Genomic DNA, 20,658 nt, shown 5'->3' on the forward strand with positions numbered 1-20,658 from the left:
AGCCACATAGTGTTTGATATATGCCACAATGAGTAAAATTTTATATATAATACCTTATATCAATTAATGTCAGGCATACTATCTTTTTGTTCTTATAGACCATGCTTTTAGTTTTATGCAATGAGGAGCCGTTTTAGCTTACAGTAACTGCATCTAGATCTTAGTGCAAGGCAGTAGCTTATGGACTTAACTCAACTAAGAATTTTTAAAGATCTCAAACTTGCACTCAGGTATGAAAGTTAAACTATTGGAATCTTGGTTTGCAGCTTTATACTTGATGTGTAGCTTTGTAATTAAGCTTTTATTTTTAAACCTCAATTTTTTATTTTTCAAAACTAACATCTTGAAATTAAAGGACGTATACAACATTGAAATTGAAAACCATATGTACAAAGTAAATATATCCCTCTACGTATTGTGATTTACTTACAAATGCTTCATCTATTCATAAAGATAGCCTACATCAAACACATGTATGACTTGGAAAAAAATCCATGTAGGTTACTGGGTCCCTAGGTCTGGTCATAGGATCCAAACAGCTTGAAAAAGTTATCATATTATTGTTTTAAAAAAGAGATAAAAGCCCTAATTTTACAAAGCTATTGATAATCGTAAATTGTATGATATGTTATGGAAATCTAACCACTGCTAATTTTTTTTGTAATTCTATCCTAAATATATGTTTGTTTTCTTTTTGGTGTGTATTTTGAAGCACGGGAACAATGAAACATTGTATTTTTCTGTTACATTTTGTTGTTATGTCTGAAATAACAAAATTATCATTTCTGTAGGTGGCAATTAAACCATATGGTCATTTTGTTGTCTGCCTGTCAGTATGGGAACTTGTGCCTCTTTTGCAGTGTATATACAACTTGCATATTTCGAACATGTAGGCTATCGTACTGTTTCTGATGCATAAACCATTGATTGATTAAAGCTCATACCATCACTGTAAAACTTAGTTTCAAACTGTATTATTAAAGACTGCCACCATTCTAGTGTCATATGGCATTATTGATTTTTCATTTCAATTAAAGCTAGTTACAGTTGATTAAGAACAGTAGGCTATGCTTTTTTCATTGGACCTAATTATGTGTGGAGTCTATGTAGTCAAGGATTTTTCTATAAAGTTGTTGTGAAATTTTCTATCAATACTGTTGCTAAATTGAAGAGTGATTGTTAAACTTAAATTTGTTTTAAAACATTATAAATAGCTTTAATCCAGGGTCTGCTACTATTCGGTGAGTCTGGTTCGGTGAGTCCGATTCGGTGAGTCTGATTTGGTGAGTTCCTAACCCCTAAACCCAAACCCTAAAACGGCAATAATAATTAGGCTACGGTACCCGATAATTAAAAAAAAAAAATGAAAAAATCCCCCGTTAAGGGATCGGACTCACCGAATCGGACTCAGCGAAACAGGCCATTTCGTTTAATCCACTTATCTAAACATTAAAGTCACATAAATCACCATTTTGTACACTTAGGCAAGTTCAGTTCAGTTTATTGTTTTGCTGGCGATAAACAAACAAAAAGTGCATACAAATTGAGTGTTTATCGGCACAACAGGATGGCAACGAAAGACCAGTAAAGTCATCTATGTCAGCTGCCACCCTAGCCTGTTGCAGGTAACACAGTAATAAAAAAACAAACAAACAAAAAACAAATAATCACACTAAAACAAAAAACGGAAATATGAACACCAATACAGAAAAACAACAAAAAAACAACGAAATATCAACATTACAGCAAATATGAATTTTTTACCATATTGACCAAGAAAACACTTGTACTTAGCTATAAAAACATTATATATATGTATTATTTTTGATTTATTTTTAAGATTCTATTTGAATAAGACCTTCTGATGATCCGTTAGGTGAAACAATTTGTAAAGGCTTCAGATAGTAATAACTATATTTGATGTATTATTTTTCAGTTCATTAGAAATGTCACTCCATAACTTCACACCAGGCAAGCCAAGTCAATGAGAAATGTTTTTGTTCAGGGTCCGAGTGTTGCTGTCATTGCATTATTTACCGCTTTGTTTATGTACATATTGTTTTATTACACAGGTCGCATAGATTTATTCTACCAGAATAAGTTGTGTTTGAACATAGTTTGGCATCAAAGCAGCATTACAAAAAGTGCTATTATAATTTTAGTATACACAACAATGCCACCAAATTATTACATGCTAAGGAGTGTGAAAATATCTTGACAAGAGTATCTTTCTAAGTTAACAAATACGATTTCCAGACGTCCTTGAAAAAGTGGTTTTAAATTTGTACATGGACTATATCTTTGTAGCCCAAGTATTTTGAATTTTTTGCAGTTTCTGACTTTTTAAGTCACCCCATTATATACATTTTTGTCATTTTATGTCTACATGAAATTGCATTTTTTATCTCTTTGCATTCGCATGTGTGTGCACAGTCTGTTCCGCTGATTGGAGTAGGGGTCTTCTTTTTCCCTATCTCAGTTTCACTTTTAAGTTTTAACCATACTCTCTTTGAAGCCATCTATTGGATCGTATTCCTCTTTATCACTTTCTTTTAATATCTTGTTGTGATTTTGTGTGCCCTACTTTCAAACAAAGATTCTCTATGTCAACCATTTTTAACGTTTACTCAATGGTTTTTGGTTAGGCAATGTGGAACTGTTTATAAAACCCTGTTGGCTGGGCCTCTGTGGTGTGAGGTCTTCATCATCATCATAATCCATCGTCGGTTTGTTCTCCACTAGTGGGGGTGGCCGATTGTTTTCGCGCAGCAATTGTTTTAATCCCTTTTCTCCATTTCACCCTGTTCCTTGCATCTTCCTCCTTCAGTTCAGTCCGACTTTTTAAAATTCATTCTTCACTTGTTGTTTCCACGTTCTTCTTGGACGACTGCGTTTCCTCTTCCCATCCACCTTTAGATCTAGTGCCTTTCTAAGAAAACTTCCTTCCTCCCTCCTTATCACATGTCCATACCATCTTACTCCATTTGGTTGCCAGTTGGTCTATGGTCTCTCTCATCTCTAGTCTTCCTTTTTATCAACTGGGTGGTACTTTTTCATCACTCCATGCAGTAGGCTATGCAATCACATGTCAACTGTGTGCTGGTTTTTTTTTTCGCTGAGACTTTTCGGTCATTTGTCCGAAATGATTTGAAAAAATTCGGTCATTTTTTATTTTTTTGGTCATATATAGTCAATTGACTATATATTTTTTCGGACATTTTGACCGAATTGACTATATTTTTTTCGGACATTTTGCTAAAAAATCGGTCAATGACCGATAAATGACCGAAAAAAAAAACCCAGACTGTGTGCACTTTATCATCCTGCTCTTAACCTTCTTTCAACTTCTTCATTCATATTTCAGTTGCCAGCACACAGTTTGTTTTTGAATAATATCTTAAACGTTCTTTTCCAATAATTTATATATAGCTTTTGCCTTTTTAATCAAAATTGTGATAGTACTGTATTACCATATACTCTGGGCTTTTAGCTGTAGTACGGTACTTTATACACAAACGCTGTTGTTGGTTATGATGTGGGATGTATTATGTAGTTTTCTTACTGTTGTATAACCAGTTAGCCACTGTGTTATTTAAGTACCGTATTGATAATTTTGGAGCAAAAAAGTTTAATTTTGTTTGAAGGATGTGATTTGAATATATTCGATTCAGCAATTTACCCAAATGCACCAGTCAGGGATTGCTTTGAAACAATTCCTGGGTATATAATTGCATTTTTGAGAGTCTTTCTGAGAACAGTAAGAGTATAATAATGATAGCCATCTCATATATCAATACAGAGCAATATATAAAGTATTTGACAGGGAATTAAACCTTATCCCAAAGCAAATTTAACAATGAAAACAATAGAGCAGGCTAAAACAATCAGGCTGTTGTGACAATCAAAAACAATAGGGCAATTTAAATTAGGAACACAGATTAGCTACAAAACTATAATCTGGGAGGATCTATATTATTTCAACTGACAATTCTTCATATATTGTGACAACAATAGAGTGATTATTTTCATCAACAATGAAAACTAGTAACCAAAACTGTTCGCACCACCGGACTTTTCACACCTTTTATTTAGGTGATAGAAATTTACAGATTGACATTAGTTCTATGCAACTAGTCGACTTATTTGATTAAATACAATGGGATTAACTGGTGTTTTTCTTTAGGACCACGTGCTTTGGTTTGAGATTTGTCCAGTATGCGATTAGCTAATTTTGTTGATATAGCTTTGATTGCTTTTTTAAAAACATTGAAAATTACTCAACAGATTATCTTCAAAATCAAGTTTTTTTATATTATATATATAGTACACTTTGCTTGGTTATTAAAAGAAAGTGACAAGTTCGGCAACTGTTGCATGTTTTTTACTTGAAGTTACCTGCATAAGATTGTATTGTTTGTTTTTAATGCTACATTTTTATTTGATATTAATTTATGCTGAAATAGAAGGGGAGATAGTGCAGCTCCAGTTTGTACGATTACCGAGGAAGCTTTTATAAGCTACTAAACTGCAGAACTGCTTCAATTATATAAAGTCTTAAGACTTTTTAAAATTAACATTGTTAAAATTAACTTGAAAAAGAATAGACCACATCACTTTACTCTCGCTTTTCCCTTTGCCAAAGCTTTAAATTAAATATCGCATTATATCATTGTGTTTCCACATCCCAGCATGAATGGTAATGATACAGCATGTGTGGCTCACTGGCTCTTGTGTGTTTCTATACTGTGAAGTGTAAAACCATTCAATACTTCCTTGCGGTTCATTCTCTTGCAAGTTGCAATGTCTTGTAACTTACTACCGCTCAAGTATGAACAGCTGCATGCAATTCACTTCAAACGGAAATTGATTAGCCGAGAATCAGAAGATCAATTGCGGAAATGCACATTCCATAGAGCCAATGGCAAAATTTTTGATCAGTAGTAGAAAACAAATTTTATTTGATATACCGTAATAATTTCGAAAATATTTTTGTTTTGAAATCCTAAGTAGCAACGCTTGGTAGCCTATAGGAAGTTCAATAGTTAATTATTTAATTTCCAAATAACATTGAGAGGAAATTTCGTATCAAATCAACAACTTCCCGTCCACTGTAAACAACAATTCGACTTCGTTATATCTTTACTTGGTTTACTTTGTAATTCAAAACGTGATCAACTCACACGATAGAGTGGAGTTTGACGCTATTGTATTTCCTTTGTTGCTTGTAGAGCCACGGAAACAACCAATAACGTGGCACCGCATGTTCCGCAAGGATACGCTCATTAGTTTTATAAAGACGAAATAAACAGGTTTGACTTGCCCGTGCGTAAATTGCACGCTACCTAGCCGACTGGAAATATTGGTTTATATTTGTTTCATTGCCACGTTACAGTTGGCTACCAAGTTCCTTACATTTTAGAGTATGACGTAGTTTTATTACGAATGAAAGGTGAAAGCTATCATTGTTGTACTACGCTGCGCCTTTTGTAAATGAAATCTAATTTTAGTAGCAATTTAAAACGCTCAACTTAACCGTATTTCCCCGCTCTTTGGATAATAGGCATAAGGCAATGCCATGCCTAAAAGTAGTCATGTAGATTAGCTTTCTTGCCTTCCCGTCCTCTTATCCTAATCTTCAACCGCCGGACGTAAGCTTGGATGGGACAAAAAGTAAACTACGCGGTGGTGATCGTTCACTTAGTGATATGTGGACACTGAGATGACTTGCTTTTCTACTTAAAGTATCTTCTTATTGGTGCTGTTCTAGCTATTTTCACCACCAGCCAACAGCTTAGGTACAGAAATACTGCAGATTTCATTCATCGATTGAATCTTTTTTCTGGACTGGAACAGCTTCTTTGAGAGCTTAATCCTGGCAGTTTCGCATACTTGTAGAGGCTTTGAACCACTGACGCAGGCCCGGTCGCGAAATTTTTTTTCCCACGAGATTTCTGTCTCATTGATTGTAGTCACTCTAAAAGTAAGATTTTCCGAAAGTGTTTTGAGAGATTGGTTGATTCAGATTGCGAAATAACTATTTGCCAATGAAATTTTGCAATGATAATAAAATATAAGCTTTCCCTAACCCTACTTTTTTGAAAAGCTCTTGTGCACCGCAAAAATTATTTAAAAAAAAAAAAAAAATTTGACTTCGACGGGCGTCGAATCCTCGTTCTCACGATCACTAGACAAGGATGAAACCACTGAACCAACCTTGCCAACGAGAAAACGCTGAATTCACACGGTTTTAATCCAAACTTTTACCAAAATATGCAAATGAGACAAAATCTCGTGGGAAAAAATATTTCGCGGCCCGGTCACCGAGATTGACAGAGTGAAGTTTTCCATTTGTTGAAGTGTTGTCGGGGAATTATTCCATTCATTAGATGCCGCTGAATGGAGAGCAGTCATTAGAGTGCGTTGCTCAAGCGCTCACCCCGATAGTCAAATCAGCGCCACTTGATCTTGAAGTTTCTTCGTTCATGAATTTCAACGAAACGCCGAATTAATTAGTTTCATCTGTGGCTTTCAATCTTTTTTTTGATTGCGTATCACTTGGGTATTGTAAAGCAGAAATGAATCAAGAATAATTCTTGTTCGAACCAGAACCAGTTAATCGTGCTAGGCGATGTTCAACTCAGTGAAATACGGTATTATTAAAATGTCATGTTTTACTTCGTTTTAAGTCGCATGAAGTGAGCTGTTAAACTTTTTTTTTCTGGTCTATGAAATGTGTTTTCCGTACGGTAATATTGCATGTTACATGCATTGATTGAAACTGTGGAATTTTACACTTTCCTGTGTGTTTTTTATTCAGATTTATCATCAGCTTATCTCTCGGCTTGATCGTCGGGTACCATATTTCTCCGCACTTAAAATCGCCATTTTCTAAACCACTATGCATACAAAGCACTTGGTTGTTTCCCAAATGGAGCTTGCAGCTGCGCCCCCATCCACAAGAGAGCCGAGCATCTCCACAAGAAACCATTTACATTGGTAAATCATAGTTGTGTTCCTTTATATCGTCTACAGGTCGACTTATGCCGTTATGTTGTGTTTCATCTTCTTGTTTTCATTGGATTTGCAAGCAAAGTATTTCTTGGTATCGGTAGACATTTCAAAGAGAATGCATAGATAGACGCTTTCAATTTATTGTTTTGAAAATTTTCAGCTTGTTCCGCTTACAACTCACGTCTTGTTCAGGTATGATGTCCATGAAGAACAAGATGGACACTCGCGTTGAAGCAGCTATCAATACCTGGGCCAAGCACCCGAGCGTGAAAGTTGAGATATTTGCCAATAACAACGGGACACGCGACAAAGAGGGACGATTCGTGGATTCCTACTTAAAGAATGGAATCAGAGTTATCCAGCTAGCTGGAGTTACTGACGTTGCGTATCCTCCTCAAAAGAAGTGCTTTTCAATGATTAAATTTATGCACGACATGTATTTGGACAAGTAGGAAGTTTGTAGAAAGAATAAATCTTACAGAAATTAATTTGATTTGCTTATAAAAGCGTTTTTGTTTATTTCAACCAAACTCCCAATTAATTTGTTTGGTCTGTGGCTTTCATTTAATTGCGTACCACTTGACTTGGGTATTCTACACTCTACAGTCTATACGACCACTGCGTACTATTTCATGATTGTTTATTGAAGTTCACGGCTTTGTTTGATCCAGCTATGGTTTACAAGGGAGGTTGTGATCAATTTTATAGCCATATCTTGTGTCATTGCCAGTGGTACCGCGCTCATAAACGACGTTCGGCACATCTGCTTTTAAACTACGGATGAAGCTTGTCCACCTGCAAATCATTTTTTTACATTGATACAACGTCTGCAGATGTTCAATCAACTTAAAAAGACTGATTTGCGAGGCAAGTTTGTCCACCGCCGCCATATGGCCAATATCTAGTGGTCATGGTATTTTGCTTTGTGATAAACAGAAACTCGATCACAATAATAGCAATCTTTTTAAACTTATGGTGAAACGTAAAGCATCCAACAATTCATATTGTTACCCAAATGCCAGAACGGGTTTGTTTTTATAAACCGCTGATGGCTCGTTGAATGTAATTTTAGAAAAAACAAGCTTCCTACTAAGTTATGTAGGCTATTGAAGTTGGTGCCGATGTCTCTCACTGTTCTGCTGCCTCGGTGTTATTGAGGATAAAAAGGTATACAAGGATCCTTTATTTAGGATACAATCGAACGATAAACCCCAATAAGTAAACAAAGTCAGTATAACATGGTAAAGTAAACGTTTTAAACCTAGTTTTTATTTGCAATACGAACTTTAGACAGTAGTGTTTTCCCATTGGTCAGTAAAAAATGACACGTGACTATTGTTCAGATATGATTGGTTCGTTCGTCTCGACGATGATGCCTATCTTGACATTGACAAGCTGCGTGTTGTATTGAGCAACATTAATTCGTCGAAGCCTTTATACATCGGGAACGTGGGGAAGGGGAAAGACAAAAATGATTTTGTTCAAGCAGGCGAAAATTACTGCATGGTAAGAGCATGAACTGTGTCATTTGCTGGGACAATTTTTTACGCTTGGGTGGGTAATGTGTAGGTGTAAGATGATGGAACATTACAGGCTTGTTGATTTTAGCGAAACATTATTCATGCATTTGGGCAGACGACCGAGGAAAGAATGAAGTGGCCGCCTGTTTTTTTTTTCGCTGAGACTTTTCGGTCATTTGTCCGAAATGACTTGAAAAAATTCTGTCATTTTTTATTTATTTCGGTCATTTTTTCTGATGAAAATATTTCCTTTCAAGTAGCTGATACAAACCAAAATTTGCACTTCCTGACTAGCTATAACACTAAGTTTCGCTGAGAAACGTTGTCGTGTTTTATCTGAGAAAAGTTAGAACAGACAAACGTTTCTTCCACGTTCATCAGCGAAACTCAACCTTGCAACACTTTTTTCGGATATTTTGACCGAATTGACTATATATTTTTTCGGACGTTTTGACCGAATTGACTATATATTTTTTTCGGACATTTTGCTAAAAAATTGGTCAATGACCGAAAAAAAAACAGGACTGGCCGCATCTGCTTTGTCATCTGGGCCTCATCGCTGCCGCGCGCATTCCGACCACATTTTTTCAAAGTCCTCTTTTTCGGCAAATTGTCTTTTCTCCTTAACAGAGAGATGTCAATGAACCGCTACAGCCAATGTCTAGGTCCCACGATACTACGATAAAGATTTACTTGAGCTTTGCACTTAATGGGACTGAAAAGCGCATCTGGTTTTATCTTGGTGAATCTATCATGGTGACGTTGAGAATGTTTTGAGGTTCTATTACCCAATAAAAAGAAATAAAGGTAAAAATATACATGTTTGTTGCTTCAGACACAAGAACCGTGCGTTAACTTACAAATACAGTAGGCTAGGTGTGTGTGAGTTGGTCGTTTCTCCCCGAGTTATGCTCCTCAAACCAAACCCAAATATAACACTAAAATCAGTTCAGTTCAGTTGTTTTTATTTCTGACCATCATATCAAAACAATACACGTCAACATAGCAAAGGTCGAGAAAAAGGTAGAAGCGACAAAACGCGAACGTTAAAAACGTGAAAATTGTGATCGTTGTAATTATTTGGCTATGCCGTGACGTAACTTCAACTTTATTGAATTTGTTCCCCAATTATTATTTTTTATAAATGTGTTCCTAAGTTGAAGGAAATGTTGAAAAACATTGCAATAGACGAAAACACAAGACTTTATACGCTAGAGAGGTGAACCGCGAAAATCGCAACAACTTTCGTAATATGTGTAACCCTTTTAAAAATCTAAACGTTAGCCAGCAGCTTCTATAATTTCGGCCGCGAGATATTATTTTTCAAACTCTGTTTACTTGAAAGGTTGTGGTACATTGCCATGCTTGCTTGCTATGTATCTTATTAAAGCAATGCAAACAAAGACGTTGTCAGAAATTGTTTTAACCCGGTTGCGTTGAATTTGTGTTGGCCAGTATTATTTCTAGTCTTTGCCAAACCACTTTCAACCGTGTATTGACTTCATTAGTCATTAAACTCGTTTTATGAAGGAATTCATCACAAAAAGGTATGATAAACAGTAAACACTCTTGAACAGCGGTTACAGTTTCAATCTAGCAAACAGTGCGCTGTGTGCATAGCCACACAGCAAAATCTGCCATTTTTACATCGATTTAACGTCGTTGAATCAATGTAAAAGTGACCGATTTTGCTGCCTGGGAAGTGACCTTCTTTTTGAATTCTTGGAACGGTAAATTAAACACTCGTATGAGAAGTTCGTCGGATATGAATAGCGAAAGATCTTTTGTATAAAACCATTTTAAGTTGACGCTTATTTACTGTTGCGTTTGGTTAAGGAATGTTTGGCAATGAAACAAAACAAGTGTTTGTCTGCAGATACTCTCATTGACTTCATCAGCAATTGCAATATTAATAACATAAAAATCAGAAGAACTTAAGAAATTTTAAAATGGAATGCTCGTTAAATCCACGTTCAAATCCTAAAGTTAAGTTCACGACATTTTGGCGTCGTTACTTTAGCGCAAGCCAGATTGCCTTGCTTTGGTGTATGACCAATTTACATTCATAAACAGACATAACTCAGCAACAACACTACATTTAACATCATAAAAACAATAAGCTAACGTTTTCTGAGTTACGTCTGTTTATGGTTTAAAAAAGTTACCTCTCTACCCAAAATGAATTTACATTCAGGCCAACTACTTTTAGCAAAATGTATTTTATAGATTGAGTTTCGCATTTAGCATGATTGGAACTTATTTCAGGAGCGAAGATAAAACCTTCTGTTTCAGCCTGATGCTGCGGGTTGGGTCATGGCTAGCCATGTGCAATGACCCCGCTTTGAGTAAAATGTATTTTATCGAGTGCGGGATGGTTGCGACAACACGGCATACTTCAGCACACTTAACTTGCATGGTTAATAGTAACCAGCCCTCCCACTCCGCATAAAATCATAAAATTTTGCTTGATTTAAAAAAATCATAAAATAGCATAAAATTTAGTTGTGATGGAGAACTGAGCATGTAAAAATCAAAAATTTGGTACTAAGCTAAACAATTTGACCATATTGAAATAATGTAAAGTATAACAAGCTTTCAGTATTTTATGTTTTCTACTTCCACTCAAAAGCTGTATGTTTGCTTTGACGTGATGACTTGCATTGACTGTTTTTCTGTAATCGCTGCTTATGCTTTAAGACAGGGGTCACCAACCTTTTTTGCATACGGGCCACTTTGGCACTAAGGAGAGCTGTGGCGGGCCGCACTAATAAAATGTTAAGTAGGTTGACTCTTATGCTAGAAAAGAACGCATTTCGTACCCAGTATCCAACGTTACATGTTGTTCATATTTATGTTAGAATACCGCAGCAACAAAATTAATCGAACAACGCTACTGCCAGGCCAAGCTCCTTTTACAACACTTTTGACTTTTTTAACAATGCCTAATAAACGAGGCCACTTGTTTTGCGCACTTATAGCGAGGCGAGCGGTTTCATCAGAATACTCATCGCCAAGCAAGAGTGGCGTGGTCACTTCGCTTCACAAAAGATATCTTGCAATTAACAGTTTCAGTAAACAAGGAAACGTTTGACACATTGCAATACAGGCAACAATAGTGACCTGCAAACATAGGCCTATCAGCGAAAAATAGGCTCCAATAACAGGGAAAAAGAAACCAGGCACCATGAAACAAACGCTTGTGGAAATCACCGAAAAATCGTAATTCTATCGTAGCCTAATTCATGAACAGTCTTCCCTCTAAAGAAGCAATGAGTTGGTTTTTCATCCTTTTTGTGAGAGTCTATAAAACCGTCTTTCTTTTATTATACACAACTGTCACTTGCGGTGCTTATTAGCGTGGCAAGAATTTGTTGATTAACAACATTTTGCAGTACTTGCTTCGGCAGTACATACACTAAAATTGAAACGATACAGAGAAAATTAGCATGACTCCTGCGCAAGGATGACACGCAAAATCGTGAAGCGTTCCATATTTCTTTTTAAAAAAAAAACATTTTGCAGTACTAAGCTAAATATTTTCATAATAGGCTACAATCAGAAAAAGTCTTTAAATTTATATATAATATTTTGCCAATTTATTATAAATTGAGTTGGCACACCGACCTATTTTGCCAACACAAACTTGCATAAAGGAACACTGCTCGTGAAACCCAATAATGGTGAAACGCACACTAGTGTTTACATGACATTTGCAAACTTAAAATAAGTAACCCTATGCTCACAGACAATTTCGAAATTCGAAAACAGACGTTTTAATCAACCACTGGAACAGTGTGGCTGGACATCGCATTGGAATAACTTTAAACACTCCCCCCCTAGAACTATAATCTGATTGGTCGGCTTGTGGAATCGTATGCAAAGCGAAAATATGCTCCCCGAAAAGTTTTTTTGTTTGTTTGTTTATCTTTATCCTGCATTGCGGGAAAGCGGACTTGAGCGCTATGCATCGGTGTACGCCTTCCGACATACACCTGACCCACGCTGCAGCCGACTGCAATGTCTGTTTCCGGTTGTCTACTTTACTTATGACTTAAATTTGGTATTACCCATTACTCGAAATCGATCACTAGGTAGAGGCAATTATCGTTAAGTTTCTTGCCCAGAGAAACAACAGCAAGTGCGGGTGGCTGGAGTCGAACATGCAGGCTCTCGACTGCGAGCCCAACGCGCTAACCACTCGGCCACGGCTGCCACTATTTTTTGCCTTCGTGCTTTTTAACTCCTCAAGAAAAGTATATTTTGGTTATACTTGTACGCTGATACCTTCCGCGGGCCGCAGCGATACAGCGTGGCGGGCCGCCATTTGGTGACCCCTGCTTTAAGATATACTGTAAAAGGAAAAACTTTAAAAAAATTAAACATAGCAAAACATCGAGCTCTGATGTAAAATCATAAAAAAGCATAAAATTTTGATGAAAAATCATAAAAAAAATCATAAAATTGTTTACTTTTTGGCATAAAATCATAAAAATAGGAAAATCTTGAGTGGAACCCCTGAGTACCGCAGCAACATGGAGCTTATTTGCAAGACACTAACTCGCCGCTATGCTTTTATCATCATCATGCAAATGAGGTTTTGTTACCATTGGTGGGGTTGGCTAATTCCTTCTTTGCAGCAATTGTTTTCACTTAGTATTCTTCATCTCATTCTGTCCATCGCATTTTTTTCCTTCTGTCCGACTTTGTCTGCCTCATTCTTCACCTGTTCCTTTTGGACTTTTTCTTTCTCGCTCTTTTTACTTTTATTAAATTTTATCTATTAGTATTCAATTTTACTAAAAGATGAAGGAGGAAATGTGTTATTATATAAGCAATAGCAGATGCTTAGCCTTTCGCAGGAAGGTTTCATGTTGTTACGTAATTTTTAAACCTACTTGTGACATGTGGTGTTTACCTCATGCCACCTGCTGGGCTGCATTTGCCATTAATCATTTACTCAATGTAATTAATTTCATATCCAGTTGGGTGAATGGACTTATTTCTTGATGTCTTTCGATATATATAATTTGTTTAAACAAGCGCATAACATTTATCTTTAAAACGCCAGTAGATGCTCTGCAAGTGCTCAGAAAGCCACCACTTGTTAATTACGACGTAATATGACACACACATGCAGGTCTCGAAATTCGTTTTTGTTGACGGCGGACAAACGTGTCCGGTCTGAGCAGCTATCTCGGCGGACAAATTAAGTCTCACGGCGGACACACGAGTTTAAACGTCGATCGTCATATTTAATCACTTTATCTTGATAATTCTTCGCCATTTGAGAACTATAACTACGGTTTAGAAGGTTTTTTAAAATTACAGCGAAGTCACTCTGAAAGGCTTTCATCAGACCAACGACGTGCGCTTGAAGCTCTAGTCAAAGCGCCGTGTAGAGCTCTGCTTACACCGCATAACTGATTAATTTCCACCGAACGAGGTCGTGTGGCTTCTTGCGTCACAATGCTCTGGGCACGAGTCGGAAAACTTCTACACTAACGCTATTATATTCTGCTGTGCAAAGTTTCACTTGGCTTTTTTCTTTACGGTACGTTTATTTTTGCGTGTCATGTGAGCGAAAGTGAATTTTTCTTGAGCCTTTTCTTTTTCACTGTATAATACCAAAACTTAACAAATTTTGCTGCATCTTGCTGTTATAGCCTACTCGTATTTATAACCTAATTTTTTAACCAACCTTGCCTTATCAATATTACTGGGGGATCAAAGCCAGACATTGTGACGTAAGACTTAAACTAAGTTGCGCGTGATACTGATTAGTGTAGAAGTACTGCTATTCCCATAGATTCTTAGCGAAGAATTCACCTTTGTTACGCTGATTCAATGTCATCAATCGTTGAAGCAACGTAAAAATCGAAAGTTACAGTATTTACATTTTCTAGATGTGCGTTAGAATGCACGAGAAATTATATTTTCGCAACAATTGTTCGTGCTATGCAATGACGATTTGTATCGCTAGTTCCTGTGTTATTTCTCGGCGGACAAATATGACCGATCTAGATGGTACTTCCCGCGGACATCGCATGCTGTGACGGCGGACATGTCCGCCGTGTCCGCCGTGAATTTCGAGGCCTGCACATGGTATTATGACGTATTACGACATGTATATATTTTTTCATTTCAGGGGGGGCCGGGGATGATCTTTTCGAAAGCACTCCTTCGAAAACTCGCCCCCAAGTTGAAGCATTGCTTGGGGCACTTGATGACCGAACACGAAGATATCGAGCTAGGCCGTTGTGTGACCATCGCCACTGGAGAGCAGTGCTCCTGGTCGTGGCAGTTTGGGAGGATGTTTGTTCAGAAATATCATGAACGGGTGATGGTGCGCAACATCAAAGAAGTGACCCAAACTGAGCTAGGTTAGTGGGCGAAAAAATAATCTGTTTGAATACGTATGATGTCGGAATGGCCGGTTTCGGAGAATTCGATTCGGGGAAATCCCAATTCGGAGACAGCCTTTTTTTCTGAGAAAACCGATTCGGTGATTTCTTAAATCCAGCGACGATTTCTGTTATTTAGAAAATTCGTAGGAATCGTTTGGGTAAGCACTAAGCAGTTTTTGTGTTTACCTTTCAATACCCATGCAAACGAGAAAGTTATTGTTTTAAGCCTGGTCTACACTACAAGCCCGAAAAGCGCAAACGCCTGCCTTGTCAAGCCTCGACTGACTAAAACTGTCTACGCTGGCAATTATGATCTTGCGACCGTGTGCATTCAAGCGCTAACAACGTCACTTTCTGCTTGGTTAAGTCAACTGGCTGGAAATTCGCCTTCAATTGATTTATACTTATCAATCAAACGCATCCATCGCTGTACTGACACAGTGTAATAGGTCAACTGAAAATAATCTAGAATAGTATTGTAGACCTAGAGCTATCCTTTAACTTGTACAGTTGAACACTGCAATCATGCAAGGCTAGCAGGTAGGCCAACCCAAGTTTGACCAAAAGCCTGGTGAAGTGCTACCTGAACCTGACCAACAGCTAAAGATAGTTTGAATCCGTCGAAGAGGTAGGACCACCATACTAGCTGGAAGGCCAACTTTAATCATACCAAAAGCCTAGTGAAGTGCCACCTTAACCAAACTAACAGCTAAGTAGGCCAACGTAAGACTTTTTTAAATCTAACCTTTTAATTTTTATCTACACACACCAACTAACCTATTAACTGAAGCAGAGTACCATCATTCCAGAAAACTGAAACTGCCTTTCCACCGAAGTCCCACAAAATGCCAAGACCTGAGCTCAAACTAAATTTTGAGCCAGAACCTTGGTCAAGCGAATCTCTCCAGAGCATAAAAAAAGCTTGCGATGACCAGACATTTTCAGGCCGACTTCGGCGCTGGTGCCGAGAGAAGCTTTGTCTTAAATAAACAAAGAATGCGCCACGCTCAGCTCAAAATATTATGTAGTGTAGACCAGGCAAATTAGCTGACATCTTGCGTGTATAGGCTATAAGACTTTTTTCCGGAGACTTTATTTAATTGACCTCTATTATAAGCTAATTTGATTGAATAAACAAATGCTGCTGTGAGATTTTAGAAATCTCGAATGGTTTTGTCCGAAAAGGCTGAATCTGGATTTCTCTGAATCGGATTCTCCAAATAGTAGCAGACTGGTATGATGTGGCCCATGACCGCCTAATGTGAACCATTTGGCGTTGTTTTCTTCCTTCAGGTCGCCGTTTACAAATTGGTGTGTTTTTGTTTATTTCTGTATGATGAATTTCTACAGCAAAACAATTCGATCTATTTATTGAAGTCACATGTCTTTGGCAATGACAGGCTAGACAAAATTTTGACCTCCTGAATTTTCAGTTTAAGCGTGAATCTTTTGTATATTTGTTAGTATCTGCCACATGCATGGGTGTAAGCACTTGACGACGTCGAAACTGAGTAGTGGTGAGATAATTTTACAACCATTATTTATAAAAAAAACTTTAAATGTTACCAGTGGGTGTGGGGAGAAGGTCGTCTGATTAACCTTGTTCAGCGATGCCTAAAAGTTGCATTTTGTAGATGAGGGAGTCAGTTTTCATTGCAACAAAGACTCGGAATACCAATACAATCTCCATGCCTTGAAGCTAAAGCAGAAGATAGCTGACCTCATGGCTAGAGTTACTCGACTGGAACGAGAAATCCAAAAGAATTTTAAGCCGGGCGAAAGCTGGCTTAATATGGTAGGTGACTGTGAAATCTTTATTTTTTCCTTTTTGATCATCTCTTCATGTTTAACCCTAGGAAAATTACGATTTTGTTCTATGTAAAAAAATAAATCGTTTTATTGTCCGTTAAATGTGACTCCGCTTAGTGAGATTTTGAAAAAGAGTTTTACCTTCAAAAATTGACTTCGAAGTGTTGTGGTATATGATTTATTTAAGGTTTACCATCCTGTTTGCTCTCAGTAATCTCTTGGCCTTGTTTCCAATTGCTTGAATTGGTCTTTTTTTTCTAAGCATGTAGGGTTGACATTTCGAAAAGTAGCTTTCTATGGAAAGCACACATACGTATTTTCATGGCATTTTCATTTATTTTTGTATAGTTTAAAAAATAATGTTATGTTTAGCATAAATTATTGTTTCTCATTTTTAAACAATTTCTTATATCTTGTAATAACTGTGCAATGTGCATTCAATAAAGCTTTATTATTCGTTCAATATCGTAAAGTTTTGAGGAGAGAGAAAAATAGCTTTCCGATTTGGAATTAGCTCCTAAAATTTATTTTTTTGTTCGACATTGATTGGGTAGTGTTGCCATCTGGTATCAGAGTGGATAAAATATTTTTTTAAAGGATACTAATCCCAAAACCATGCAATGGAACGCGATTGTGGCCTCACAGAGTTACAAGGCCAACGAAAGAGAAACTGCCATGGATAAGCACTTCACTCTGACGCAGACGCTGCATGATACGATGGAAAAATTAACCCAGCATCTTTATTTTGAACCCTACGTTGGCAACATACATAGTTTCACCATAGCAACCAGCTATTATCTTTTGAATCCTCTTCTTTCGTTTGATATTGTGTCTTGGGTCGTTGGTCCTCATGCAATCAAGCAAAGCCGGATGGTGTATCAGAGAAAATCATTTGTCAAAAATATCAACTTTCTCCGCGAACCTTATAACATAAACATCGATGCTGTAAGGAGGAAAACTTACCATAGGCCACTCATCAATTTCATTGTCACGTTTAAAGGGGAAAATGATAACTTTGAACCTTTTTTGAAATATTTTGAAAGCGCTTGCTTAAGGAAGAAAGAGAAAGTTCGTTTGATTATGGTTCACTTTCCAAAACATCCTTTGAACATTGAAGCAAACGCAGGACAAACCAAACAAATCCCTTCAGATCAATCACGCATTTACAACAGCGATCAAGAAATAAAGCGAATGGAATTGAAAATAAATGATCTTTTGAACGAGTATCCTGACGCAATGATAGTTTTCCATGCCGTCAAGTCCGGGATGAAGTTCTCAAGAAGCGCAGGCCAGAAAATTGGCAGCGAGATGGTCAAAACCGACAACGAAATCATATTCTTGAGCGACATCGACTTGGCGTTTACTTCGTCAGTCCTGGATCGCATCAGAAAGAATACAATTCAAGGCAAGCAAGTTTACGACCCGGTGTTTTTCACCCAGTACGACCCCGGAGTTGTTTACAGCAGGGAGTCCAAGCCCCCGTCAAATTTCGCCTTGAGAGACATCGACGGATTCTGGTGGAACTCCCGCGACGGCATTTTGGCGATCTACAAGAGCGATTTGCAAGCTATTCTAGGCAAGACAGACGATGTGCTAGATGACGATAATCTGGTGAGTTAGTTGAGTCTGCTGTAAATTTATCATTTGTGACGTACTTGCTTTACAATCAATTGAGTATTTTTTTCAAACCTTACTTCTTGTACGGTGAGCCCTAGCTGTAAGTTAATCCCAGTGTGCCCGTCTACGCCTATATGTCATAATGGGACATCGAAAAATAGATTTCAGTGCATTGTGTTGCAAACTTAGTCAATTATTTTGCAATACCTTAATCATACGGCGCCTAGGTAGTGGAGTTTTGCTACAGCTGAGTGAGCGACATTATCATTTTTCTTTTCTTGATCTTTCTGGCGGTTTCAATCACGTTATTACCTGGAATATTTTGTAAAGAACACTGGTTGTGAGAAGGTTTCTTCTTACAGCGATTTCTTTTACTTTCAGGTCACAGTTCTCGAAGCTTCAAAGTTAGAAGTGTTTCAGAGTGCCGACCCTTCTCAAGTCCATGTTTATCACGAGAAGTATTGTGATCCTTCTGCAACCACGGAGCTTTATCAAGGCTGCGTCTTCTCACGTGCCTCCCATTCAGGACCAAAGACATTTTTATACCGTTTGTATCGAGAAAGTGACAGCATTCTCCTCATGGAAGAGAGCTAGCAAGAGATGCGTTTTTATATCTAATCAAATTTTAGTTTTTTCCATGTACTTCCAATAGTAAGTTAATGTTTTTTTATCTACATGGTGCATGGCTCCAGGGCTGCGATTTTTGCCTTTGCCGCTCGACACGCGCCGTCACTATTCGACAAACGCCGTGCCTTGCGAAAAAAAGGGAAAAAACTGATAGAGGACGTCAAGTCAGGTCGAGGAACAATCGGAAGGAGCATCACGTGATGCATGCAATCATAAGAGTGCCGACTTACGTAAATTTTCTTGCGCCAGGTACTTCCAGGCAAAGCCAAAAAGCGACGCTTCACGAGAGAAATTTCCAAGGCGTCCGCGCCGCAATTTTGAACACTGCGGGAAAATGCTTTGATCGAAGTTCTAACGCCTGGCACCAAACATTTCGCTACACACGTTTCGTGCTATTCGACACAACGGGTTTCTTTTATAACTTAGATAAAATAATCGAAGTAGGCTACTTTTACGTCTATGCCAATTTGTACTTCGCCGTATGAGCCAATTAACTATGTTGACTGTGTTGCACTACATAACCACTGAGCTATCGGGGCGTGCATAACCGTTTACGTACTAAGCTAGACTAGAGAGATGCCAGAGTAAAAAATCTCGCAGTAGGTTACGCTAGCGGTATAGCTTAAGGGCTTTTTTCTTTTGCGATCCTCAGCTTCGCTTTTACAACAGTTCTCTTCCTGAAGCAAAATATATAATATACACGTCCGGTAGGTACACAAATTATCGCTTGATACTTCTTTGCAATCACTCAACCAGCGTGCGATTAAAACCTTAAGTGACTCTGCCGTACATCCATACAACTTGTGCGGTAATTCGCGGCCAAACGCTTATCTGACTCTTGTGACGCTATATTACTATTCGACAAACAAACGCAGAATTTTTAGTCGTTTGACAAGAAAGAAAAAATCGCAGCCCTGCATGGCTCTATTGATACTGTTACAATCTTTCTTAAATTATGCAAAGTCTTTAAGCACTATGTTTATTTTGTTGTGCATGTTTTCTTGCGCCTATTTAATTTCATATGTTTATACTATTCGAATCGATTCTTCATCAAATTAATTTTCAATCTAGTTGCGTGGCGGTGATGCTGCTAAAAGCTAAACTACCGTCCCAGACAGCAAGTCAATAGCTTTTTACATTGATTCAACGTCTAAAAATGTTGAATTAATGTAAAAAAACGACTGATTTGCTGTCTGGAGTCCCACTCTGCAAATGAAATACCCTTGTGATGTAATAATGTTGTGATCATGATTCATAAGAATCGATTTCCTTTTAACTAGCTGCGTTGACTTTTAACCGTATCTGTCACTGCTTCCTTTTGGAGGCAAGAGTTACTGGCCGAGACCATCAGGTCTACGTCTCTCTTATTGCTAATTACTCCGTCGGCTTATATCGAATAACAACGGGAAAAAGTATGCCTTTGGTCTAACTCTAAAGCCTTATCTATCACTTCAATCAATTTATTTCGCAAAATATATTCGTGATTGTGTATTTTAGGTAGAAAAGGTGATAAAGACTCGGTTTTTGACCTATTTTCGCCATTTCTTGGTCAAATTTCTCAGTTCACATTTTATTTTGAAAGTCCTCTTGCATAGAACACAGAATTTCATCAATTTTGTTTTTCCGTTTCTGTACAAACAGTATTCCATGCACTTTTTGCACTACAAAGC

General features: G+C 37.5%; 1 protein-coding gene and 1 non-coding gene across 2 annotated transcripts; both read left to right on the forward strand.

The window, feature by feature from the left end:
• The first annotated feature begins 103 nt into the window (after nt 1–103).
• LOC145767594 (chondroitin sulfate synthase 1-like) lies at nt 104–18,955 on the forward strand. The gene is made up of 8 exons (XM_082579449.1): nt 104–230; nt 6,818–6,996; nt 7,204–7,459; nt 8,355–8,517; nt 14,677–14,911; nt 16,570–16,730; nt 17,342–18,355; nt 18,743–18,955. The coding sequence occupies exons 1-8, from the start codon at nt 181–183 to the stop codon at nt 18,953–18,955; spliced, it is 2,271 nt and encodes a 756-aa protein (XP_082435575.1). The 5' UTR covers nt 104–180.
• On the forward strand, nt 11,923–12,029 carry LOC145785088 (U6 spliceosomal RNA). The gene has a single exon (XR_014291119.1). It is a non-coding gene; the product is annotated as a U6 spliceosomal RNA (small nuclear RNA).
• Nucleotides 18,956–20,658: the final 1,703 nt, after the last annotated feature.

The sequence above is a fragment of the Aplidium turbinatum genome, chromosome 1 (genome assembly GCF_918807975.1).
Source record: "Aplidium turbinatum chromosome 1, kaAplTurb1.1, whole genome shotgun sequence".
Classification (NCBI taxonomy): Eukaryota; Metazoa; Chordata; class Ascidiacea; order Aplousobranchia; family Polyclinidae; genus Aplidium; species Aplidium turbinatum.